This window comes from Pleurodeles waltl, chromosome 3_1 (assembly GCF_031143425.1).
Source record: "Pleurodeles waltl isolate 20211129_DDA chromosome 3_1, aPleWal1.hap1.20221129, whole genome shotgun sequence".
In the NCBI taxonomy this organism is placed as follows: Eukaryota; Metazoa; Chordata; class Amphibia; order Caudata; family Salamandridae; genus Pleurodeles; species Pleurodeles waltl.
Genome location: NC_090440.1, coordinates 554,094,256 through 554,121,232, shown reverse-complemented (window position 1 = coordinate 554,121,232; position 26,977 = coordinate 554,094,256). Strand labels below are relative to the sequence as shown.

Here is a 26,977-nt window from a genome sequence, read left to right as displayed (position 1 = left end):
GTTGTATGCAACATGTGGGTGAGGTGGCTGCACAGGTTTTCAGAAGCTGGTCCTGGTGGTGTAGCGCCAATGGTCAGGGGTGTGAGCTGGATAACTCCTTCCACCCCTTGCTAGCTGTACAAAGGGTGCCTTGATTAGTATTTGCCGGACCTCAGGGTAGACTGTCATCTGTCACCTTTCTCTGGCTAAGCAGGTGTCCCATTGTGTTGCTGTTTCTCCCTGCAGTTGGAGTAAGAGCAAAGTAGTATTCTCAGCGGTTGCCCGTTTAAGAAGATCTCTATGCCACAGAGACAGTGTAGAAGCCACAGCGGACTTCCATGCAACCTCTATGCAGCTCTTCAAAAGAATGAACGCCAAATCCACAAACTTTGTGATGTTTTTGTTTTTACGTGTGTGAGAAGTCAGCCACAATAGGGAGTATAAGGTGTCCACCTGCAAAAGGTTCTTTCATTATGTTTGTCAGAGCCATCACTGCTAGTGTTCAATCTCAGGGCAAGCCCACACCATATGACAGAAGTCTGCCTCCGGGCATATACACCATGGGCATTTCGGGACTATTCCTGGGAAAATGCAGTGTAGCTGCTGGAGGGGTGCAAAATGTTTGATGTAGTTAGTTAACCTGTGTATATTTCAGTCCCTTCCCCACCAAAAGCGACCATTGTCTATCCATGAGTTCCTGTCCGATCGAGATGGCCCATTTATCTCTCAGAGTGTACAGGTTTAGGATACGGGATCCCAACAACTACTTGTAGAGCAATGTAATCGCACATGTCTGCCCGAACCAAGCTTCAGTAGCAATTGAAATATTAAAGATTCAATGGGCACTGTGCGATCACTGCCCCCACAGAGGCTTTATCACAGCTGTTGGGGAATTATGGGTCAAGAACTGGCCCTCGTTAAGACTGTAGTGCTCTCTAAGATCTTGGAATGTCAGAGTTTTAGGTCGTACAGGTCACCAATCCTGAAGATGTCCGCCTCCATCTATGGTCTTGTGTTATGACTGCCCGTCACTCTATAGAATGCCAGGAGTACCCACATTGGTAGGGAAGGTGCGTATGGTGTAGGTCAGTGCCTGAGATGCACATACATGCACCAATAACATTTGGTCACTTTAGTGAGATGTTCCATGTTTGTCGGGTCTCTTCAGGGATCTATAAAACAGTCTAAACATACCACGCCCCCAGTGGCCAGTTTAACACGTTCAGTGTTAGGTGGGCCAGACAGTCAGCGTGTGAGCCATTGGAGCTGTGCAGCCGCATAATACAGCTCATATTGAGGGGTCCCCAGGACCCCTTTCTCCAGTGGGGTGTAATGTTTGAAAAGGGCCACTCTTTTGCCCCATAGCCCATATCAAGTCAGCTAGAACCGCACTGACTTCCTGAAAGAGGCGTCAGGGGAGGGGTGGGCGGAACCACCGAAAAGTGGTACAGCAACCAGGGCAACACCAACATTTTCGCTATCGCACCTCTTCCCAATGGGAAGACCAGTATAGAAATCAAGAATATCAAGGAGTGACACAAGCTAGCCATCACCGCCCCCAGATTGCCCTGAGCCAAGTCATTATTCAAATGATAAACGTTGACCCCCAGATACGAGTAGGAGTCATATTGCCATAGTAACCCTAGATACTGGTGTCCTTCCAGTTATGCTTCAGAGGGTTTTTAGAGAGGAAAAATGCAGGATTTGGTCCAGTTCAGTTTTAGGCCTGAGACAGATCCGAACCTGTCCAGCACTTTCATTGTTCTGGGAAAGTTTCTACATATGTCTCCAAGGTATATTAGGGAGTCATCGGCATAAAGCAAGATTCTCTCCAAAGTGTCACCACTAAGTATTCCCCACTGTGGGCCCTGCTGTCAATCCCACCCCTGGCTTCAATGTCAGGGCAAATATGAGCAGTAAGAGACAGCAGCCCTGTCTGGTGCCTCTACCCACCCGAAAGGTTGCAGAGATTTCTCTGCCCAAGCACACTCTGGCAACTGATTCCGTCTACAGGAGAGGATATCCAATCATTTCAGATACTCAGATCCCAAGACCATTCTAAGTAGAACTCCCTGAAGAGAAGGCCAGCCCAGGGTATCAACAGCTTTTTCAATGTCTAAATATAGTGCCAAGTACGGCATGACGCCAGAGGGTGCTCCTTCATAAGGCATAAAAGATGCCTCAATTTGAGAAATGTGTTTCTCCCAGGCATAAAACCATACTGGGCATAATGTACCAAAGTGGTGATGCATGGCAGCAGGCAACTGGCAATTATCTTCCCAAGGATCTTACAAACCATGTTGAGAAGGGCGAGTAGACGGCATGAGCACACCTCTAGTTGATCACGGCCTGATTTAGGAACGACCACTATCAATTCCTCTCTCAGGGAGGTAAGCAATATGCCCGTCTTTAGCAGAATGAAACATCTGGAGTAACCATGGGGCAAGATTTGCCTTATAGGACGAATAAAATTCCAAAGGAAACCCATCTGTCCCTAGGATTTTATTACATGTCATTTTGTCGATCGCGAGGCGGACTTTGTCAACTGATAACGGTTTATCAAGAGAGTGGCGCTGGAGGGGATCAAAGCGTGGGATCGGCACATTGTTGAGATAGTCTTGTAATATCAGCTCTTTGCGCCTCTCCCTCCCCAAGGAGCTATAATAATCAAAGAAGACTGTATTAATGCCCACCTGTGAATTGTCCTGTGAGTTCCAATGGTTTTCAACTGTGGTCTGTCCACCTCTGAACACAGCAGCCAAGCCAATATACACCCCACTCTGTCTCCTTCTGCATGTTGTATGGCTACACACCCTGTGTAATCTAGCTTCCCAAGCCTGTCCATCAGAGCTCTGTGGTCAGCTCTAAAGGTGGGGTTTAGTTAGCTTGTCCTGTGCCCTCTCTTGTCCACACCTCCACTAGGCACATGGTATCCTCCTGATCTACGATCGCGAGTCACAGGGTAATCTTCACACCATACTCAGTCTATATGCACTGGCCCTTCATCACTACCTTAGGGGCGTCCCTCTACACCCTTCTTTCAGTTGCTATTAAGGATATTAAGTCTACTTATTAACTACCACTATCTCGGTTATAATTTCACAGTTTTTCAATAGTGCTGTTGCACTAAGTCGTATTAGGACACTTCAGATGGATCCAGAAGAAAACAGGTGAGATAGAAGTGATTTTAATTTCGGGGTCTCAAGAAGTTGCAAGTCCTTGCTCCTCAACCCTCCTTGAACTCCTGAGCAAAGATTGCAAATAATGTGGACTTGCTATGTGGATGACCTCATATTTCAAGCAGAAGATGTTAAATGTAATTCTTGCTTGGAAGGGTAAACACGATTCTCACATTCAGTGGAATGGGACTGAATTTTCTTTTGGCTATGATCAGTCTGACTACACCAGGAAAGATGGCTTCATTGGGGGAAATGTCTGATTCTTGCCAGAATGCCATTGCCAATATCTGATTGAGATATGAGAGCATGAGATGCAATTCTCATTGAACTGGGACTAGAAAATATGTTTGTACAACTATTCGTACATCAGTGTGAGGTGCTAAAGGACATTATTGGACGGGTAGCATGCTACTGTGGGGGAATACAATATAATTAAAAAAAACGTTTTGTTTATGGAGTAAAGATACAAGTTAGCATATCTGTTGATTTTCTGTGTGATGTTCTAGGCAGGGTATTATCTAGAATGAAGTGCAATGAACTTCTCTCGGGGTAGGGAGCTTCGAGTTTTAGTCCAACCAGTAATGTAGAATTAAGTACGCTTTTGATATTTAGGGTGGTGGAAAATGTGGGTTTTAACGGATTTAATATCAGGAGATTTTTGAACATACAATGCTGGTTTACCATGCGTCAAGACTAAAGAGTCAGGATGTCATCAACCAAAGTCGTTTTGTATAATTGAGTGTCATTCAAGTATTGATGGATAGTGACCCAGACTCTAACATGAATAAACTAAGTGGTTCAACATTCTGGTAAACAAAGTTGGATCCTTGAAGGACATCACCTAACAGGTGAGGATCTCCATGCATGCATGTCAATCTTCACCACTTGAACTCAATGAGAGTGGAATGAGGATAATAAGTTCAAGAATTGGTTTCTAAAAGGTAATTCTTAACAACTGTACTACAAATTCAAGTTTGTATATGCACCAGGCCTTTTTCGTTTGTGTGCTATGTCACTTTAGCGTTATTACTAGGAGATTACAGTATTTAAAAGATTTGCTCTGTCACTACTGCAACATAATCTTTCAAAGTAAAGTTTATTGTAACCTTGACTTTTGTTTAGGAAATCCACTTTTTAGCTTCAATAAATTCAAGAAAACCCTCTGACCTGTTCCACAGTAAAAATCTGCGTATCCACAACATTTACTTGTGTACAGATTCCAGTATGAAAATCCATTGAAAACTGCTGCACACGCAATGTGTTTTTTAGATTACTATGAGTAAGGAAATTAAAACTTACATAACTGTATTCAGTGGTTCTCCAGCAGGTGTATCACCCCCAAGTTCACACAATCAATATAGTAATTCATGAAGTTAAACCAGCATACTTGGGAATAGTCCGACAATCGGGGTTTAGATTGCTAATTGCTAAGATCAGAACTATCAAATGGGGGAGAAGGTTTCTACACTTAATCATGGACTATTTCCCTCGGATTTAATTGTAGTTGCCAGACCAGCAACTGTTTGATAATTATAAATAAAATGTTACTAATTCGGTTTGAACTAATAAGTTAGGGAATGCTAATAACCTTCCCCCGATTTATGCCAAAAAAGAGAAGTAATCAGAAGCACTGACCTTCAACCCCACTGATACACTTCACCCTGTCCCGGACCTCCACGTTGTACCCTTCAAAGGACATGAAGACGCCGTCTGGATGGTACGGGCCCCTCTGAGCATAGATCTTTGAGTAGCTGTGTGAAAACTCGAAGCGGTCGAATCCATCATACTGCACAATCTTGCCATACACTTCAAAGTACTTCTCCACCCAGCTGAAAGGCAGGTACACATCAGTGCCCTCACGCCGGCCCTTGATGGTCAGCTCATCATTGATCAGGCAGTCTATCTCATCATACTTCAACCCCAGCACTTTGTTTCCACTCTGGGCAATGGCGACAGGCGGTGCCTTCTGTTGCTCCTGTGGTGAAGCTTCCTCGGAGTGCAGCATCTTGCCGGGGCCATCAGGCACATAGTTGTTGCTTTCAGAGGATGCAGCCCTCTTTTCAATCCAATCACCTCGAAAACCACTGATGATGTCTCGTGGAAACTGAACATGACGATCACTTGAGCATTTGTTCCACAACAGGATTGTCACTAGAGTGAAGAGTGCAGAAATGATGATCAAAGTCTTATAGTGCACCCGGGCTGCCAAGCAACGCATATTCACACCATGCCTGGGGAAGAAAGAGAAAATTAAGATTCTTAAAACATTATAACATTGAAGGACAAGCACCTTAGCGGCTATGATGTTTACATTTGCAACACAATCTGAAATAAACTCCTGTTATCCTCTAGGACTGTGTTTTTCAGGTGTATGGCTTTTGTGGATCCCCCTCAATCGTTACAGGAATCTGGGGACCCCCCAATGAGTCTTTGTTGGAATCTGGGGAGCCCCTCAAAGTCCTTATTGGAATCTAGGAACAACTGCCTAAGCAATTGCGATGATATGAAACACCTACCAAAAATACGGATCAAGCTTTCATCAGACAAGTGCACAAAAGATGATTTTAAAAAATAATAATTCACAAATATAAACAAAAAATCTAATTTAAAATTTTTATGGGAAGAATGGAGCTTTTCGAAATTCAACTGAGGCCACCCACAGTTTATATTATATTCTGTTTGATGTACTTGCACTGCTCCCACAAAACAATATAAGAATATCAACTTAATTCTGACTGTCCAAATTCTGATCCCTTCACATTTACAGAAACGTTTAAAAATTTCAATTTTACAAGTCAATGTCACTTTTTTAATCTGTTAATTTTGTTTAATATTCTAGGGAGTCAAAGACCTCCAGGCATTGTGGACCCCCAGGAGATCCCCAACCCACAGGTTAAGAACCGCCACTCTAGTATTCATACAAGTAAAAAGGCAAAAATCAGAAAAGCATGAAAACAGAGTTGACTTGCCCCTCTAACATTACATAAGCCCCATCTGGTGGATACTCTAACTACAGATTCCTCATTTTAGAATACTCCCCAGGAGCCAGACTGGATCTGGAAAGCTTTCACTAACACTGGTCCACCTGTCCTACACGCCACTAGGTGGGCCCATGTCCCAAAAGTGACAGAAAGGAGCCAAATAGAAGCATCACCCCTGTGCACTGGCATTAGTTTCTTGATTCCCTCTTTCTGCATCTTTGGGCACAGAGAGTGAAGAACTGATAATACTGATAATTTGGGATCTTTGAGGCTAGTCCAGTGAACAGGGAGGAGGAAGGGCAGTGAGGAACCTGTGGTTAGAGTATCCACTGGAAGGAGCATTACCCAAAGGATGTAACTTGACCTTCTGATGGTCATTTCTAACATCAGATTCCTCCTATTGGAACAGATACCAAAGCAGTGCCTCCCCAAGGAGGAGGGTCTGTGGAGTGGTCTTAGACAAAAAAGCCTTGCAGGAATGAGTTGATGAAATGCTCTAAAAGGCAGACCTGGTTGTCAAGGCAATAGTGCTTCATGAATGTGTCTACTGACAGGTTGGCAGATATAAAGACAGGCAGTCTGCTTGCCAGCCAAGTGGTAGCAGCCTTAACTATGGTGGAATGGGTTCTCACTTTCAAGAGGATGATTCTTGGCCACTACCTAGCAGATCTTAATGCAGAGAACAATCCACCTCGACTGAGAAGTCTTCTGCACATCCTTCCCTTTCTTTATACCAGGGAACCCCACAAAGAAAGCTGATTGTCCACCTGGTGGACCTCAGTAAGGTCAAGGTAAAACCTTAACACCCTTTTGGGGTCCTGCCAATGAATCCTCTCCTCCTCTTTCTAGGAGTGAGGTGGGACAAAGGATACTGGCAAGATGACAAGTTGTGCAACATGGACGGGAGTTATGGGTTTAGGGAAGAAAGTCATCCGAGCTCTCATAACCAGTTTCTCCACATATAAAGTGGTGTAAGGTGGTGGCATCAACAGTGCCTGAAGTTCACTCACGAAGCGAGCTGAAGTGATCGCAATGAGGGAGACAGTCGTAGTGTCAGAAGATGCAATGAGTAGCTGTGCATCTGCTTGAAGGGCATACACATGAGAAACGTCAAGACCAATTTAAGGCCCCTTTGTGGCATCACAAACGGTCTGGTGAGGGAGAAAGGGCCCCCAACTACACTTTAATAGTGCCCACTGAAGGCCTTTCTAGGCCAGAGAGAAAATTAATAGTGGATCCAACAGTATGGGTCATGAAGGGTCTGTCTTTCAAACTCTACACCTAGTCACAAATGTGTCCCAGTGTCAGCCATAAAGGGGACTTCATAGAAGGGTGCGTAGCAGCAAAGATAGCATCCACAATTTCGATTGTAGATCAAACGCAGTCAACTGCAACCATTCAAACTCAATGTATGGAGGTGTAGACTGTGCAGGCTTGTGATAAAAGACCCTGTGTCCCACATTTGAAACAGAAGATCGTCCCTAAGCAGTAGCTTGATTGGAGAAAGATGCTCATAGCCAGAGGTTCTAGGTATCACACTCTCCTGACCCAATCAAGAGACACTAGTGTGACTAGAGCCCCGTCCAGGTCTTATTCAGCACTTGGGGAAGGAGAGGCAGAGGCAGGAAGGCCTAGAGGGGGGGTCCTGTGCTCCATTCCCATCAGAACATATCTCCTTCGTGGAAACTCCATTGTGCAAAGCTATTACACAGCACATTTGATAGTTGCAAAAAGATTTTGCCAGGATTCTCCCGACTGCTGGAAGGTGCCCTGTTCCACATGAGGATGTAGACAGTTCATGATCCGACAGACTGCACCGACAGAGCTCGTCCACCTTGGTATTCCACCATTCTGCCAGGTGTTCACGATCAGGATATGCCCTGCCTCTCCAGCCAACTCCAGAGATTCTGAGCATCTTGGCACAGGATCTACAACCCCCTTCCTCCCAGCTTGTTGCTTTACCAAATAGCAGTGGTATTGCCTGTGAGAACCTGCACCTGTTCCCCCTTGATGGACAGTTGCAAGGCTTACAATGCAAGATAAATAGCTAACAAATCCAACAGGCTGATATGAAGCCAGGTTTCTGCCAGAGACTAGAGTCCTCTGATCTCCACCTCCTCCAGACGAACTCCTCAACCCAGCAATGATGCATCGGTCACCTCTGTCAGCTCTGGGAGGGGTGGGGAGACAGAAAGGGGATTGCTGTTGGCCTAACTGTGGTCGAGCAGATATCACTTTCTATTGTGCGCAGTCTCCTCTGAAAACTAAAGGTCACCCAATAGGTTCTGTTGGTGCTGGGCCCACTGCACCTTTAGGTTGAGCATTTGCCACCTGGTGCAGCTGACAAGGAGGATACAGGAGGCTAAAGGGCCTGGGCTCTCTGCATTGCAGTTTTGTCTATATCATTGTTTGTTCTGTCTTCCCGCTGAGGTGGGACTACGTCCCCCAGCTTGCCTAAATTGAGAGGAGCAACCACAACACGCTCTTAAGACACCAGGACGCTCGCAGCGTGGGGCATGCCTGGGCATACATCAAGGCCAAGAGCAAGCCCGCCCTGCGCCCATCCGTGGCTGCGCCACTTTCTTTGGTGTCTGCTAGCAGTAGTTTATTCAGCTAACAATATAGCTGAGCGTCTCTCGCAGTTGAAGATATGGGCAAACATAAGATTGCTGGGATTGCTTCCGCACCGCGTACAATGGTGTCTAAAGCAGGAGAGGATAATTTCCAACGAGACAGTACTCACCGAACGTAGATTATCATTGGAGTAGCACTCACTTTTGGATGAATCAGAAGATTGTATTAATTTGAATAATAGCACTTCAGGTCTAGCAGAAGTGGGGGTTGTGTTAAAAATAAATCCCCCAGTGAGCGACTGCGTTGGCTGGTAATACGGAATCTGGCCCACAGATGCGGAGCCTATTACCCAACCATGTCAAGTTCAAGCCATTAAGAGAAAAAGACCAGCAGGCAATGACTTTGCAATTACATGAAAACAAACTCAGCAAGAAAGTCAGTTTTTAACCTAGATCCAGTGTCGAGTACAATCCCAGTCAACTCAGACGGATAACTCTTTGACTGTAAATCCCTCATGCTGTGTACACTCTAGGGGAAATGTTGGTACTATCTTAGAGGAGAAACTGAAACCCATCTTATATTGTTTTGATCATACTGAAAGCCGTATTGCAGATTTATTTAAACACCAATCTTCTACTATTAATGAGGGTACCACACCCCCGTTGGTTCATAAAATCCCTCGCTCCCTTGGGGAGAGTGACTCACAAGTAATAGTCAAGATATGTGAAACAACCCGAGATGGCCTGAATAACCTGTGTCAACTGGAGTGACAAGGATGGGGGTGGTGCCTGTTGAATTAGAACAGCTTCTAATGGCAAAATTACAGAGTTGGCATACAGACAAATAATCGAAAGGAACTATACGAAGTGGCCACCGGGTTGGATTATGTTTCTAATAAAGAGTTATTGAGTTTACCACAGCTACCTGCCCATACGTCCTGGATTTTAGCAGGTGTTCCCACCTTATATGTGATCAATCAGAAGCCTAGGACCAGGGTCACAACAGAACCATTCACTAGCCTGGCAAGCACAGATGTTTCAATGCAAGGGGACTTAATGAGATCATAATGGTGCGGAGGGTTGGATGGTGGGATGGTCGAGCAAAAACGTTGATGTGGACTGTACTGTGATTCATTTTCGAAATCCATTATGTGTAACATATGAGGTCTAAGGAGGACAGCCACTGCTGAGACCGGGATTACCCCACCTCCGTTAGGCTATTTACAAACCCACATTAGTGCTTCCCCGTGTATGGGACCCCTTCAATTATGGGCCCCCCATCAGTAAGATCAAACAGATTTACTGCTCTGAGAGACCTAGACTGTTACTGTTGTGGTTGGCAGTCTGGAGAAATGAGGAGGTCCGTCCGTCTAGGGACATTATTAAAGACTGCCTGGAGTATGAGAGATGACTCAATTCCCTGGCTAGCATATGTAAAACAAACATACCAAAAGATTAATGGTAATTTGAGCAAAAACGTGCAGCAAGCCCTATAAAACTATGATAGTTCCTTGACACTTAATAAGGAGAGGGAGAAGCACGCTGTGGTGGCCTATTTGAGCTTGTCAAGAGAAAGCTGACTCGCTATCTTTTTTTGTGCCGGGGCCACTGTGAACGTACTTTGTTGTTCTGCTTTAGAGCGGATCCACTATAATATCTGTTGCGCTTCCCGCTGGCCTACCAGTAAAAATTTTATATTAGCCCCTGTCCTTGTACTGGTAGGTCATGGCAGTCTATGTTGCACTTTTTTGTAAGTTTTATGCAAGATATACTAAGCATTGTTTAATTCAACTCATCAAATGTCATATTACCAGACAATTTAGGCTATCTTTTAATCTTCTGTTACAATTATCAGATGATGAGAACAGCATGCATGTCGGCTCATTGTTGAGATCTGCTGTGCAGGTGTAGAACACAATGCACGTCTAACTAAGCACACATCTTTGTTCTTAACTGTGTGTATGTAATTTTACAGTTGTAAGTGAAACTACCTTTCTTTTAATTGTTTTAATATTATTCATGATTTTAAAATGCACATGTTATTGCTCTTACTTTTATGGAATTTTTTTTTAACACCAGAATAATGACGTTTTGAGTGAATGGCCCTGAGCTGTCTAGCGTAGTTCCAAGGTAGGAAAGTTCTGTGGAGTCAGGTATAACTTTGGCTTGTTGAATATGAACCTCAATGATGTCAAGAGGTTCACCGTCGTCTGGATATGGCTGAGTGAGGTGAGCACACTTTCAAAAACCAGTCATCGAAGTGGGGGAAGACTGGCATCCCCAACATCTGAAGATGGGCAACAGTCAATGCAGTCACATTTGTGAACATTAGAGGGGCACTTGTGAGGCTCAAGGGGAGCATAGCAAACTGAAAATTCTCTGAACTGCAGGTAACACCCGTGGAATTGTACAACGAGTATACGAAAATACGAGTCCTGCAGGTCCAAAAACACCATCCAGTTACTCAGGTCCCAGACAGGCAGAATGTGAGCCAGTATGAGCACTCTGAATTTGTGTTTCCACAGGAAGCCATTCAAAGGACAAAGTTTTGAGATAGGCTGAAGGCAGCTATACTTATTAATCACAAGAATATGCGAGTAACAACTCCAGAATCCCATTGATGGCTCTTTTGGAAAGTAAACCTCACACCTATTGCAACAGAATGGACAAGTGTTCCTCTGAAATTTGCTCTGATCTGGAGGGAAGATTTGGCAGAGCAGAAGGAAATGCTGAACGATTTGAAGGACCCATCTTGTCGAATGTGCTGGATCATGCTTACCAATGGGTGGTTGTGTGTAACCAATAGCAAGCTAAAGCAGCTTGGCGGCTGTTTCTGCAGGAAGAACGGGAGAGAGAAGACTGGTGCCATTGGTGGCCTGCAAGTTGCCTACCAGCCCAGGACCCTGGCCTCGAAAGGATTGGGTGAGTGCAGCAGAGGCTAGGAAGACTAAAGTTGTCTATATGCCAGGCCACTACAGTAGCCTCAGAATTGTCTAAGCTTATAAAAACATTGTTTGGCAGGGTCAAAAGACCCAGGGAGTGTGCTGTGGCCTTACTCTCCAACGTTCCTAAGGCAAAAGCGTTTTTTTCACCAAGGTAGAGAATGCCATAAAAAGGCATGCCCTTGGCACAAGCCTGTATGTCTCTAGACAACCCTATAGGGGGAATCCTTGCATGGCGACGAAGCACCACACTAGTGCAAACTACCCTTCCCAGACAATCAGTAGTGTTAAGACCAGCACAAATCACATATTTGGCTGCATCTTGACCATCCTTAATGGTTTGAGTCCATGAGGCTCTAAGTTCTTCCAGGACTGCCAGCAAGACCTTGCTGGCTATGTCCCAGAGGGCATGTGTCAATTGCCCCAATACTGCATTGACCACGGATTGTAGCCCACCCTGGTGACAGCTGTCACGGGGCGAGGAGATTCCCAATGATGAAGCATGCCAACTTCAGTGGATGAGTGAAATCGTCCTTAAAAAGGAATTTTCCATCATAGTGAGATTACTTTTTTCTCTTCCTCCCCTTTTTGTTGGTGAATAGACCCAGAATTTTTTTGTGAGTTACAAGGGCTCAGATGTGCCTAGCCCCGGCAGTTGACTTCAGGTGTTTGTCAAATTACCACTGCAAAATTTGCACTCTTCCAATGGAAGTCCAAATGGCAAGTTCACCGCATATCAGGCCAATTGCCCTTGTGTAAGTCCATCCAAAATATGGTTGTCATTATCATAATGAGAGGATAAATCATCTTGACAGTCATCTCTGTGTGTTGGCAAGACAACATGCTCTTGGGTTAGAATAGCTGTGACACATTGGGCCCTATTACGAGTTTGGCATATAGGAAAGCCTGTCAGCCAAACTCCCAACAGAGTGGCCGCTGCCTACCCGGCGACCTCCCCGCCTGGGTTAGTAAGATTTTCCTGCTAGGTCGGTGGGTGGAAACCTGAGCTTCCGCCCGCTGACCTAGTGGGGAACAGGCTACAGCATTGTCTCCGGCTCGTAATCGAGCCGGCAGCAATGCTGCTGCTGCCTGCAAAATGCACCAGCACCCTTGCGATGTTCACTATCTGCAAAGCATGACAAAGCAAAGACATGCCAAGTGCTACCGCCATGAAACCCGCTGGCGGAGAAGGGGTTCATAATCCCCAGGGCAGCGCTGCCCTGGTGGATTAGGACGGCCACCATCCTTCAGACCACCGGGATCTGAGATCCTGGCGGTTTTTGCGATCGCAAAATGGCCTTTCCAATGTACCATCTCTATTTTGCGAGCTGTCATGCAGATAGAAAAAAGAACAAGTGATGAACAGAATGCTGAACAATGTCAAACATTCTGGGCCTAAATCCATCGTTTTTTTGCTACCCATGCCATTCCAGTTTGGACCCAGCCATATGCAAATCAGCCTTGACCCTGTTCCCAATTGGAACAGTCTAGTCTGAACTGCCTGGCTTACGAACGTGGACTTTATTTTTTTTTTTTACAAATAACTTACATACTTTTAAAGGACACTGCTCTGACTTTGAAAGCCCGAGACAGTACAATAGCCACTTACAAAGCTTTGTGATGTGGATAAGAAAGACCATTGCAAAACATTCCCTGGTCAAGCCAAACATGTACATTGTATGGGTCAGAAATAGGGTCATTTGGACAACCCCATATATGAGACAAGGATTATGTGGAACCTTCGACATTGCATAAGCACACTTTTTTATGCTGTCAAAAGTAAAGAACTGTGAGGAGGTAAAAACAGGGGCAACTTTTATTCAAGATCGGTATATACAAATCACACTATGGTTATATTGCAGGTTATAAACTTACTTTGCCTCAGGTGGATTCTTTCGGAAAACTTTTTCTGCACTGGAGGAGGGATATTATTTTCATCTACGCATTATCTGGGAACCATAACCTACACTTCTGGGTAGAGTGCTGCTGGCACACTGAAAACTCTTTCTCAATCACTGTTCAGCGTTAGGCTATCAGTGTGATTATGTGAGCAAACTCAATGCAAAGTAACCCAGCTGGAAATGGTTACAATTAACATAGTAAAATCTTTATTGCTGATTTTATGTCAAATTTATTCATCAAATCACGTCGAACCTAATTCGTGACAGTTTTATCATGACTAAATTTAGAGGACACTAATGAATGGTATCTGTATCCCAGGGAACAGTATACCCTTTGTACTCCAGGCCCAGATGTGCCTTGTGACTGAGTCCAAGGAGGTTTCAGTTCTATAAATACAAGCTTCAAAGGCCAATTTTATTACCATATGTTTAGTGATGGTTAGATGCAGGTTATATCCTAGTGCAACAAATATTGTAGTATCTGGATTGTAAAGCTCAGAACAGCCCCTAGAGGACACCATAATAATAATAGCATTTGTAAGAAACATGGTCATGTAACCACATGGTCATCTCCTAGAGGGCATAACAACATGAAAACAGGATGGCAAAAAGTAATGCAGTGTAAACATAGAGGTAGCCCCTAGAGGACAAACTTCCTTATACATTTTTAGGCCTAGCAGGTCTACTACAATACTATTACTAACAAGGTCTTTAAAACACAAACTATTCCCAGCTGTAAAACAAGTTTCAGCTATGAGAGAGAGCTTAAAAAGAAATCGAATGATGGGAGAGGTTACTATTTTGCCCCCCCCAACTTAGTGTGGGGACCCAGAGATGACCTAGACAGAAAGAACACATCATGCTGACGGTTTGGTGGTGGTCCCACTGTTGTAGGACCAACACAGGCTGATTTGTGGGCAAAAATATTTCAAAAAAGAAATCCCCTGCAAAGCATTATGGAGTGAGTTTCCCCAATCGCAGTGACTATTGTAATATCTGCTCTCTTGCTGTGCCGGGAAAGCCTCTTTGAAGATCTATGTGATTTTTTCAGTTTTAAATACTCCAGTTTGTATGGCTCTCCTCTGATTGAGTTTGTGCTATAGGAAACTTCACATTCTCATGTAAAGCAATCCTCTGATTGAGTTTGTGCTATATGAACTTTAAAAAAAAAAAAATTAAATAAATAAAAAAAGAACCCCACCCCTTCCAACTTGCAGCCTTTGTGTGTGCAGACACCACAAACAGCAGCATGCCCAAAAGAAGGAAGAGGAAGAAACAACATACAGCCTTGCAGCGTGAAGCAGCAAGGCAAAAAGAAAAAGTAATGCACCATACTAATGTATATGGCTTATCGTGCAATAATACATGTAACAGGGTAATTCTTTATAGTGGTAACAAAGCAGCCGTAAGGCGGGACAAATGTAAAGCATTTACCTACGAAATCAAGGGAATTTTGAAAGGTAGGCCAAGGAACGGATTAAAGTGATGGGCGTGAGATGGGCGTGTTGCAAGCCCACAGATATAGATTACAACATGTCAAGGGTTACACGCTGCCTAGGCTCAACCTAAAAATGTCAAATAAAAGACTACGCCACGCAAGGCTCATAAAAATGAATCTCTCTTTAAAGAGGTTAGTTGTTTTGCGGGCTAGTAATCTGACTCTGACAATAACACAAGTGTGCAAAAAAGCCATTTATTTCATGATCACATAAATCAATACTATAGCCGATTTATCATTGCATAAGTTGAGATAAAGGATATTGGGGGCAAGGATAGCTCTTCAAAATACAGCAAATACCCACAGGCCCGGAATTTTTAAGTTATTCACAAACTTGTCACAGGTATTTTCGGGCTCCTGGAAATCTAAAACTACTGTTATTGAACAGAGGCGTTTTCCAGGGTGGGACTGGGAATGGAAACTTGCACGTTTGTTGGAGATGGAGGTGAAGTCGTTTCGAAACAAGAATTCAAATGACCTGTGGAGAAAAAAAGTTAAATATGCATATGTCTCCGTGAGGTATACATGTAGACTATAAATTCATTTATGTAAGTATCTACTGCAGATTTCCCGAAAGTCTTCTTGGAACAGGCGGTGACTAAAGTGCAGTGAAAGCACTAGACATTCATAAAGATAAAATGAGTGATACTACCAAAAACATTTGCATCATACTCTATTTTTTTCTTCCCATTTTCATACAGCTTTGAATATTGCAGAGTTACCTGTTTCTAACCCTTCCCAATCTTGCACATTTACCATTGAGGGCATTGAGGCCCACTGAGATAAGATTGATTTTTTCACCATGCTTAAAGTTTGCCTTTTCAAAGTATTCCTGATCCTGCCTGGGTAGCGGGCGAGGTGCCTACTTACATCAACATACTTCCTCATTTCAACCATGTGGTTTCTGGGACCAGGATATTCCTAAACGCACACCACACGTTCTGTATGACCTGCGTTGACTGTCCGGCCTTGCCACAACATCCAAGTTTGGTTGGAGAATACTTGATTTACTGGTTGGGATGGGAAAGCCACGCATCTGGGATGTACCTCTTTGTGAATCCGCCCAGTTGGCGTCTCCCTTTACCACTTCCTTTGTGTTTTTCTGTAAAGAATATCTCAGTTAACTAATTTCTGGGATTTAAGTAAGGGAAGAGGCGGTCACTCACTATTTCTGCTACAATGATCTCGGCTAGAACCCCAAAAGTAAGCCAAGTTCAAGAGAGTCGAATTCATGACACATTTACAGGCTGAGCACTGACTGTGTAAACAGGCCTGGGTGAAATTAAATTACGGCAAAATTCCTGAAAGTCCGCCAATACCCTACTTTGCATAGTTATATTCGAGACAAACATTTACTGCAAATTGGGAACGCAGGCAGCTGTTGTTCACTGTGCTTTTGTTTGAATGCGTTGTCATGCCAAAACTGTTGCGAGAATCCATAATGCATTAAAATATTACACAAAATGACAGATTTGCACTTTGCGTAATTTCGTGTCACTTTGTTGTAATTACGTAAACGCAGTTATTAACTACGCCAATTTATTTTACCTACCGATCCTACAACATTGGCATCCATCTGGTCGTCGCCTGGAAAGTCAGAGCAGTTAGGTGAACTTTACATTTTCAAAGCTATAAACTGCAAATCTGGACTTATGCCTTTACTGCTAAGGAATCATGTATTTATTTATCTCTGTGCTTCTTGTCTGGTTAGAGGAAATCAACCCACTTTACAGACAATTGTGTGTTTTTTCCCCGACACACACAAAAAGGCTGTCCTAGAAGTTTTATAATTTGCATTCCCTAACTCATAACACTGGACTGTTTTCTGACCAGTCCACACTCAAAGAAAGAACAAAGCAGCTGTGCTTTAGTTTTTTTCTGAAAAGACTACATCTTGAGTCTTCAAATAATGATTACTGGAAAAAGAGTATGTGGACCGAAAGGCACATGACAATGCCTGCAGATATTTAAAACCTAGCATACGGTGAAGATGTAGTCACTTGGTATCACAATGCATTAGAGATGATGCACTCCAGTTTAATCACATTTCATTTAAATTTGCTGTCAGATGCTTGCTCAGGCATGTTGGAAATCGCTAGACTCAAAGGATTCATGTTGGATGTCATTTTTTAAGAGGAGAATAATGTTTTCTTTTGAGTGGTGCTTTTATATTGTTTATAATCTACTTTGATGAAATGACTCAGACAACCACATTAGAATTTCCATTTCAGCTCAGGAGCCTTTTCAAACATCTGAGTGCAGTTGCATTCTCAAACACTGTACCAGTCTCCCACGGTGAATTTTGGTAGATACAGATGAGTTTGTCCTCGTTTGGATTAATTTAGAATTCAAGTAAGTGCTCAGTCTTTCAGGATATCTTCCGACATGTCCATCAAGGCTAGACAGTGACCTTCATGGCACACGGTCGGGTGGAATGTTCGAAGTGAGAGTGTGCATAGTAAAATGTAGCATATAACATTACACAGGCATCTGTAATTAAGGATCAGCATCGCATGCCGCCTTCCACCCCTTTCCTCCTACCGCCGCCATATAAAGCACCCTGCCCTTTCTATTTCACAAACATATAGAATACATGTTCAGAATTGATCAAATTATCTTTACACTTATAGCACTGTCATGTATTAGTCTTCTGGCAGTGCAGTTCTCTCAAAGTGATCGCCCTTCCCAAGCTGCTCCTGAGGTTATAAAGAATGAACGGGATTCAGCAATTCATTTCCACCTTCAATCTTCATTTTTCTACCTGGGAATTTACCGGATAACTTTCGGAAACAGAACCTGGGAACTATGAGGCAACGATGACGGTTTGCTCTCCTTCTCTATATTCAATGCTATCTACGCTTGACAGCCAGTATTAAGCCCATCTTGGGGCTTCAACAAGTATCTGACGTCACTGGGCATGAATGTTGAAGAAAAAGCTTATTTTTTACTTTTAAATGGAGAAACAGGACATGCATCAATTTGATTAAGTAAAGACCCAAACGGGTCACTTCATTCACTCTTAAGCGTGGATTACATGTTGCTGCTGTGGTCTACGACCCTCGCCACGAGGGCGTCACAGTGCTTTGCGTCCCTTTATCAAAGAGAAGGCCTCTAGAGGAGAAAAATACTTTCAGAAGGACATATGGAACCGTGGAATTAGTGGACGCTTCTCTAAGTATTTAAGACAGGTCTTCAATATTTTTTAGTTAAGGTTCTCGATAGGTTGCATTATATGATAATTAAAGAAAACGACCACCAAAAGGCCCAGTCTGGTTTCTTCAGGTAAACACAGGTTTTGCTCTTCATCTCTCGGTTCCCTGTAGTACATGTGCAGCCAGTCTTTGGGAGGTTACAAAATGCACATTTCAATGGTTCATATTTTTCTCAACTTCTGATTCTGTGAGCGCGGTAGCTGACAGCATCTCCTGACAGCACTGCGCTCACACAGATCTGTGGTCTAGATTGCAACATGGCGCGCAGTCTGAACAGACCCCTCAGGCAAAGCTCTGGGAAGAGGGCGTGGTGTATCGTCCAAAGCTGCCGACCTTGCAGTAAGGGAACGAGGTTAGAGACACAGCATTTGCTCAATGTCCTGCCTAAAAAACAAACATTAACAAGGCCTTGTGTAATCTAACTGGGGCTCATATAAAGCTCTCCAATATCTTCGGCTCGAGTTCTCGCTGTATAAAACTGTTTAAAAAAACCCACAAAAAACTGAAGTTATGTCAGGGCGGTCTGTGGAGCTTCTGCACTCTTGTGGTAGGACTCCAGACACCGAGTAACTAGCACACCCCTTGGCATGTGTTCTGTGTTTAATAACTCACCAACCGACAGGTTTGGGCAGTGGCTCTGCCAATTGAGTCTTATCAAGGATACAGAAAAGGGTTTGAACTTGAACTAGGAGTACTTTACTCCCTACTTTCAGAGCACAGTACACTTCCTTACATAATTGAAGGGTTCCACTAATCTAAAAGAATGGTCATAATTTGAAGGCTGTTACCGTGAACAAACAATGGCAGGTTGAAGTGTTTGAAAGAAATTATTTACGAAGAGCTATACAGACCAGTTTTTGCATTTCGTAAGTAAAAAAGACCGCTGCTTGTCCGAGTATGGTCACTGATATTTACATAGTACATAAAAACAACTTAAATCGACCCTCTTATGACAAGGAATAGAAATTCTAGGCAACAGCAGTACAAGGTTAACATCAGGATTTTAATGACATAAAGAAAATGTACTCTTCCACTCTATCAAGGAATTTTAGGATGAAAGACACCTGCATAGTGAGGTAAAATCCAACCTACATACTGCTATCACAGCAAAGATGTCAGTCGCTGCAACACTGCTGCGGTGAAATAGGGCGGGGCAACATTTAATGGGCTGCAAAAGTTCACACCGCCATAAACAACCCGAAGGATCAGACTGTCAGGTGAGTGGCCAGACTGGCTTTTGTTTTTAGGGATGCTAGAGTAGTGGAGGCTGGGGGTAGACCTGACGTCTGCGACGTGGAGGAGGTGGATCTGCCAGGTACAGCGACATACTGAAAGGAGCATAAAAGTGGAGTGTGAGTGGGCTGCCTTTCAGTCGGTTATTCTTTAGAATACTTTGACACACCATCACCTCTCCCACGAGCCACTTACATCCTTGGTGCATAACTCTTTCAAATGAAAGAGAATGTTTGCAAACAAAGAATAAAAAAATAAAAAAAAACACAAAAAAAGTGGTTAGATATTTTCTGCCAAACATATTAGAATACCTTTAAGACAAACAGCGCTGCACTGTCAAGCTCCCAGTCAGCCTATCCTGAGAGGTCTTTATGGCGTAACAACTATGGAACGAGTTTGGTTGTCAACTGTTGCAGCATCATGGAAATTAGTTCACAGATTTAGAAATCTGGAAGACAGAATTCCTGTTGAAACAATGCATAACAAATGATTATAGACAGGTAACAGGGATGTTTTTCACGAGGGGTTCTGACTGACATGAAATATACAACAAGAGTTACAACTCAACTCAATATACAACTCAAGTTGTGTGTGTCCCTCAGAACCCTGAGGAGAAAACATCTCTGTAATTTGCTTTTTACCCATCCACAATCTCAAAATCATCTTCCCCTGCTTTCAACTGCAATAAAGGGGCAGAGGAATAGTGGGGGTAGCCAGACATAACATGACCTCTCCTAAGTGTCCCTATTTAAAACAAAAATACCTGACCTCCTGCTTCATCACAGCAGTGAATTATCACACTTCGAATGGGACATTAACGCTAATGGCGCTCAGTGAGAGCCAGACATAACAAAAACAAATTAGAAATAGTTTTTTATATGGGTATTGCAGACCTCCATGCATTACTGATCTATTGGTGATCGACTTGAGCTTAGGCTCTGAACAACAGCAAGCCACAAACACCAGGTCTTTACACATTTAAGAAATAGCACCCGAGCAACAAAACTAGAGTAACAAGCACTCCCACAGAAGGTTCAAGCCTCGAATCTTATGATTTAGGATGTAATCTCCCAATATTATATAAAAAGGCAACGCTAGAAGCAGACTTTTCCCCTTGCTCAGATTTTCATCCATTTCTACACGTATCAAAACACATTTTTGCACTGAATTGCAAGTTCACTGCGGGCATCAAAGACAGAACAAAGGATTTCCTTTGGGAGAGGGAGGTAACACTCTCTCCCTTTGGAAAAAGATGTGACTGTTATGGGAGGGGTAACCTCCCCAAGGCACTGGTTTGCTTTGACTGGCACATTTGGCGCCCTCGTTCATAAACCAGTCCACATCGGTTCAGGGACCCAAAGTCCATATTCTGGTGTGAAACTGGACAGTGGAAAGGGGAGTGACCACTCCCCTGCCCATCACCAGCCCAGGGGTGGTGCTCAGAGCTCCTCCAGAGGGTCCCTGGGTCCTGCCATCTTATTTCCAAGGTTGGCAGGGAACTCTGAGAGCATCTGAGTGGCCAGGCCGGCCAATTGACGTCAGAGCCCCCTCCTGATAGGTGCTTACCTGGTTAGGTGACCAATCCCCCTTTCGGGGCAATTTAGGGTCTCTCTCTTGGGTGGGTCCTCAGATTCAGCTTGTAAAGACTCCAGCAGGATTCCTCTGCAACCTCTACTTCTACTTCTACTTCTAGCCACTGGAACTGCGACTGGCCCTTCAGGAACCGACAACGCTGCAATCAACGAAAAAGATTCTTCTGCAACATTGTTTTCATGTCTTCTGCCAGCTTTGCAACATTTACCTGACCGTGCATCCTCAGAAGACAACAACTCTTCAGTCTGCGCAAGAAGAAGGAATCTCCCTTGGAATGAAGGAGTCACTCCCCTGCATCCACAGGCACCTACAGCAAACGACCGGCTGCATGGGTCTCTCCTCATCTTGAGCTGCGTGGATCCTGCATCACGGGCGGTGGTCCAGCGTAGTCCTCCTGGTCCTCTCTGCCAGCTATCTAACTTTGGTGGAGGTAAGCCTTTTCCTCCCCCAACACATGACAGTAGCCCCGTGCACTGTGTCTTTTGTCTATTGGCATCTCCTCCAAGGGATCTTCAGGCTACGTGCAGGCCCAGGCCTCCAACACTCCTTGCTATAAAGCACAGCCTTCTGTGTGGTTTTCTGGCGGCGTGGGATCCTCTTTTGTAGTGTTGTGTGGGCTACTTCTGCGACTCCTGTGTCCCTGTGCTGTGGGACTCCTGTGGGTGCTGCTTCTGCTCCTGTGGACTCTGTGCAAAGTTGAGGCTCTTCTGTGGCTCTTCCTCCTCAGCTGAGACCCCCTGGGCCTTGCTGGTCTCCGACAGCACCACTTTTTCACTAACGGGAGTTTGCCTTTGCCAAGGCTTGTTGGTGGAATTCCTGCACCGACAACTGTCTGCAATCTTCAGTCCAGCGTGGGCCATCTTCTGCATCCATCAGAAACTCTTCTCCCGCTCCAGGGCTGCAGTGACCTGTTCATCACCGTCGACCAACTGCTCCAAGTACAGCTGGGTGGGTAGTAGCTCCTACTCCTCCTGGACTCCACTGTGGCTCTTGGACTTGCTCCCCTCTCTCCACAGCTCCTCGTTCATCAGGAATCTACAGCTGGTTTCTTGCAATCTTGTCTGGCTGTCTTCTTTTACTCTTTTTGGGGAAAATCCAGTGATTTAATCCTGCTTTCGTCACTGGGGTGTACTGTGTTACTTACCTCTGTGGTTTTCTAGTACTCCCAGCTCCCCTCTACACATTACACTTACCTAGATGGGGGACCTGTGTTCACATACCATTTTTTTAGTATATGGTTTGTGTCGCCCTCCTTAGGGTCACTATTGTTTTTGCTGTTTGCACTGTTTTCTTACCTTTTCTATGCCTATTTCTGATTAGTAGTGTATATTTAGTGTATTACGTACCTCCTATTGGAAGATTACCCTTCTAGTATTTTGCGGTATTGTATTCCAAATATAAAGTACCTTTATTTTTGTACAACTGAGTGTTTTCTTTCATGTGTGTAAGTGCTGGGCAACTACAGTGGTATTACATGAGGATTGCATGTCTCCTAGGTAAGTCTTGGCTGCTCATCCACAGCTTCCTCTAGAGAGCCTAGCTTCTAGACACTGCCCTCACTTCATTACGAGGGGATAACTGGACCTGGTATAAGGTGTAAGTACCTTGGGTACCCACCACACACCAGGCCAACTTCCTACAGAAAGTCTCATTTATCAGACAGATGTTAGCGGTTTGTAGTTGAAAGCCTCTTGTAGACGATACCAACTTAGCTGGCCTAAAGGCCACACCCTGCTTACCATTGACTGGCTTTGCCTCCGATTAGTTTGCTTTTTTTCCCAAATGATTTGCCTTCCTCTTATTGTATTTGCCCCTCCGAGACAGCTTGGCCCTCTGACCATACTTTTTATTGCTCATATTCACGGTACTACTTTTTTCTTTTAGCATTCCATGAGAATGCAGGTGTTTTCCAGCTCTCTCCACGGTGTGTGCTGCTTCTGCCACCAAAAAACTGCGCCTTACGCATGCTGTTACTCCCTCACCCACTCCCTTACTCCCACAACCACCTCCGCAAAGCTCATCCAGTGCTTTCTCCATCCTCTCACTGGCTTTACTTTTTAATATTTTTTGTACATCCCTCTGAGTCCAGTCTCAAGCATTTCTCCCTCACCACTTCCTATTGCTTCCTCCACCTGGCTCCATTCACCTGCTCCTCCACTGAGGAAATGTACTTCTTATATTTAAATGTTTTGGAGGGTGCAGCAGCTGCCATTTGTTCTGCTCTACAAAAAGCGTTTTTGCGCAAGTCAAATGTATTTTCCTTTAAATTTACTGATCCAAGAGGCACCCGGTCCATAGACTGGTACATAAAAATGGAACCGGCATCATGTCGTAGTTGCGTGCGTGCGTGCATTTATTTTATAACCAGGAGGGAGGACACGCACCGGCAGGATAGTTTCTCAAATTATTTTCAAAAAATACATTTATCAGTAAGGCTGCTTGTGAGCCGCTGCATGAATTCGCCTCTGCAACAGTCAGTAAGTACATTTATAAAACATATTTAACAGAAATGTATTACTAGTCAGAATACTTACAATCTCATTCTCCGGTTGTCTTGTTTTACTGTTGTACCAGTCTTTTTTACAATACCTGTGTAGCAATAAACATTATGAACAGACCATCTAACTGAGGCGTGGAACATCCCATCACTGACCAATTCGGTAATTAAAGAGGCTGGTCCTGCAACAGTCAGTGAAACGCACAAATGAGACAGTGCCCTATGGGTTTCTGCCCTCCATGTCAGGCTTCTAAAATAATTTTCCCTTTTGGTGGGGGAAACGGTAGAAAGGTTGCTGCTGTCACCGACTCTGCTTGTAGGACTGGTACTGAGATTCGTCGGACAGATGTGACTGACTATCCTTCGAATTTATTGTGAGCATTTCACTGGTTCTGCGAGTCCCTTTGTCTAATGATCTACTTAGCCTAGTGGCTGCCAAAATACAAAATCCTACGAAGTGAGCAAAATCTGGACTTGGCTAACTTATTAAATAGCACATCGGTGGTATCACAAAAGGATTCTGCCTGCAGTATTCCCGCTGCACGCGTTCCTAAGGTCTGCAAGTCTGAAAAAATATATATGTTCATGAACCGTGGTGATAAAAGGTACAAAACGTGGGAGAAGCAGAGGTGCTTCAGGTTTGTTACCATAGCGACCATATATTTCAGAATTGTTCACTCAATGAGCTCCTTGGCTAGGTTTCCAAACATGCAGGTAATTCCAAGACAAATTTATCATAACAGTGGAGGGTCGTGACAGCTGCAATGAGTAATAACATGCAGAGCGTTACCAAGGAGCCCCCACCAAACTTAGAAGCAAATATCAAATGCTGCTCTACACTAACTTCACCATCAATTGTAGACATGAAGTAACAAGCTACTCTCAACTATAATATGAGGTTACTTAACAGCACAGTAACTTATGCCGAGTGTCACCATCAATGATGAACAAATCTGTAATCGTACCCAACATAGCTGGAGGCACCAATTAGGGAAGCAGTAGGGAGTCAGTATCACAGCAATCCATGGCCATTACTCTAGAGCTAAGGAGCCTGGAGATGGGCCTCGTGGACCCAGTCTCAGAGCCTGGAGGCAGGGCTTGGGACCAGGCTTGGACATGCAGTAACCAGTATTTGCAACCTTAGATGGCAGCCTGTGGGAAGGATACAGAAATTTATCCAACCTCCTGGGATTTGGGGTTCGATAGGATGGCACCCTCAGGTGAAATTAAGGGCCTGACTCACAACTGATTGTGAGGTTCAGACTGGTTCAGGTTGGGGCTCAGAAGGTGGGCGCCAGGAGCTGGTGCCAGGCTATCACAGCTTGAAAACAGACAACGCCCAGGCTCAGATACTTTAGAGGTGTGGGTTTAGACAGTTTCAGATGGTCTGGGGGCAAGACTTGAGAAAATGTCCAACAGTCCAAGAAACAGTCCTTGTGACGAGGGTCATCCTGTTTGATGATGGAGCTTGGAATCAGACTTAGGCCAGCTGTGGGAAGCGGGGCAAACAGCCTAGAGACGAGACATGGGGACAAGACCTTCAGACTGAAAACACGGTTTGTGTCTGTGCCCAGACAGTATATGGGCAGGGTAATATCACAAGGCTCAGATAGCCTGGGATTCCACGTGGGACACGTTTTGAACAGTTTGTGGACAGGGATAAGATCATGCTCAAACAAAATGGGGGCCTGCAACTATTTTCAAGAATAAGTTAATGGATGAGAAATTATCATGGCTCTCTGCTAATGGTACATCCTATCTCTAGGTGTCTAGGTGTAGTCTACCCATCACTCAGTACTCCATCTACCACCCACACTCCTTTATTGCTTTCATCATTGGTGTGTCATTCAGCAAAAACATTTTTAGATTTTTCCTAGAGGCCTGGTAACGCTGTTCATGCCTTAAATGCAATGGCTAGGCGTTCCCATGGGTCTCAAAACTCTACTTTTCCCTATTGTGTCAGTGGCACATTATCAACAGTTCCTGATCATTTATTTCTATGATGTTGGGTGTATATCCATGAACGCTGGAGATCTGGTACTCTGTAGTCTTGGCTGAAGTGGCCTCACGTACCGAGCAGGCTACTTTCGACAGTTTCCCCACACAAGAATTTCAGAGGTTGATCTAAATTCATCCAGATCTATGAAAGAATGGCCTAAGTCACTAGCAGGTTCTCTTGCGTGCAATAGCCAACTTTGAAAAAATGAACAAAACAATTTAATTGGCTACTGTAGTAAAGGAAGCTGAGAGTTTCGACAAGATATACAGGAAGATTTTTTCCCTTGTATTTCATGCCCACAATACTGCCCCTTATCTCTAAGGGATGCCTTTGTTACATGTTCTGGACAAAATCCAGACAGCAAAAAAGCTGGTGCAGACTGACGAACCACCACTTTAGATAAGGTCAGTCGAGGAGTTAACAAAAATTAGAATGTTCTCCGTCTAAACTGGGTTTTTCAAGAGGGGCTGAACCATGTCTCTTTTCAAGTCTGAGGGCACTCACAAAGAGTTGTGACAGTCTCTGCTTTGAAGGGGCTTAGGGGTACTATTCCGGCGGGCTTCAAACCGAAGGCAATATCACAAGTAATAGGATTTTTACTGCGGTATTACTGTTGCATGCAGTTCTAAATTAGTCTGCTGGAGAATCCATGGGCTTGAAGCCTTTGATCATGTGTATAGTGAACTGTGATGAAACAGAGTATTTTAAAGGTGTGGTTTCATTGTCCACCAATCCCACTTCTGCAATAGACCTTCGACAAATTGCAAGTTGCGGTATCCATTTCTTGGAAGAACAGGACAACAAATTTTGAAAAGCAACATAAAAAGTGACAAGGCTCAAAGTCACCCATTAAGGCCACAGGTGTCAGCCCATTGCCAGCATTGGGTTACTGGTCAGTGTGTTCTGTACTAAGCTACTAAAGATCAGCACTTCATTTGTGCCGGTGTTGTCAAGTGCTCGGCACCAGTACAGTGGTGCTGTGTGTGTAATTTTTAAGCAAGGCTCCTTAGTGGAGCGTTAGCTGTTTAATTTATTTGAAGACATTATAAAACTCAGACTTAAACCTGAAGATTAAAGTGACATGTGGATTGCATCAACTGCAGCAGACCCATGAAGAATACCTTGGTCCTTGGCACTTTTTTTTTTTTAACTAAGCACTGCTAATGATAGGCATAGTGGAGTAGCTTGCCTCCAACATCTGGTGGTGAGAGATCTTTAAAGTGGTAGGGTGTATGTTTGTAAACTGAAGTGAGAAAGTGAATCAAACTGGTGTAAGGAGAGGCTCAAACTAAAAAAAAAAAAAATCTTACCCTGTGAAGAACATTTTGAACAAAACTGGATAAAATACTGCTTTAAATAAGTGCTGAAGGGTCATGTGCCTTGAAAGGCA

The 26,977-nt window shown here is 44.0% G+C and overlaps 1 protein-coding gene across 6 annotated transcripts in view; it reads right to left on the bottom strand.

The window, feature by feature from the left end:
- GLCE (glucuronic acid epimerase) overlaps nt 1-26,977 on the bottom strand; it is a 366,778-nt gene that overhangs the window by 19,489 nt on the left and 320,312 nt on the right. For all 6 annotated transcript variants that reach the window (XM_069222922.1, XM_069222923.1, XM_069222924.1 and 3 more), the window contains one exon: nt 4,794-5,389. In XM_069222922.1, coding sequence (XP_069079023.1) covers nt 4,794-5,376 — 583 coding nt within the window. In that variant the 5' untranslated portion in view covers nt 5,377-5,389. The remainder of the gene's footprint in view (nt 1-4,793; nt 5,390-26,977) is intronic.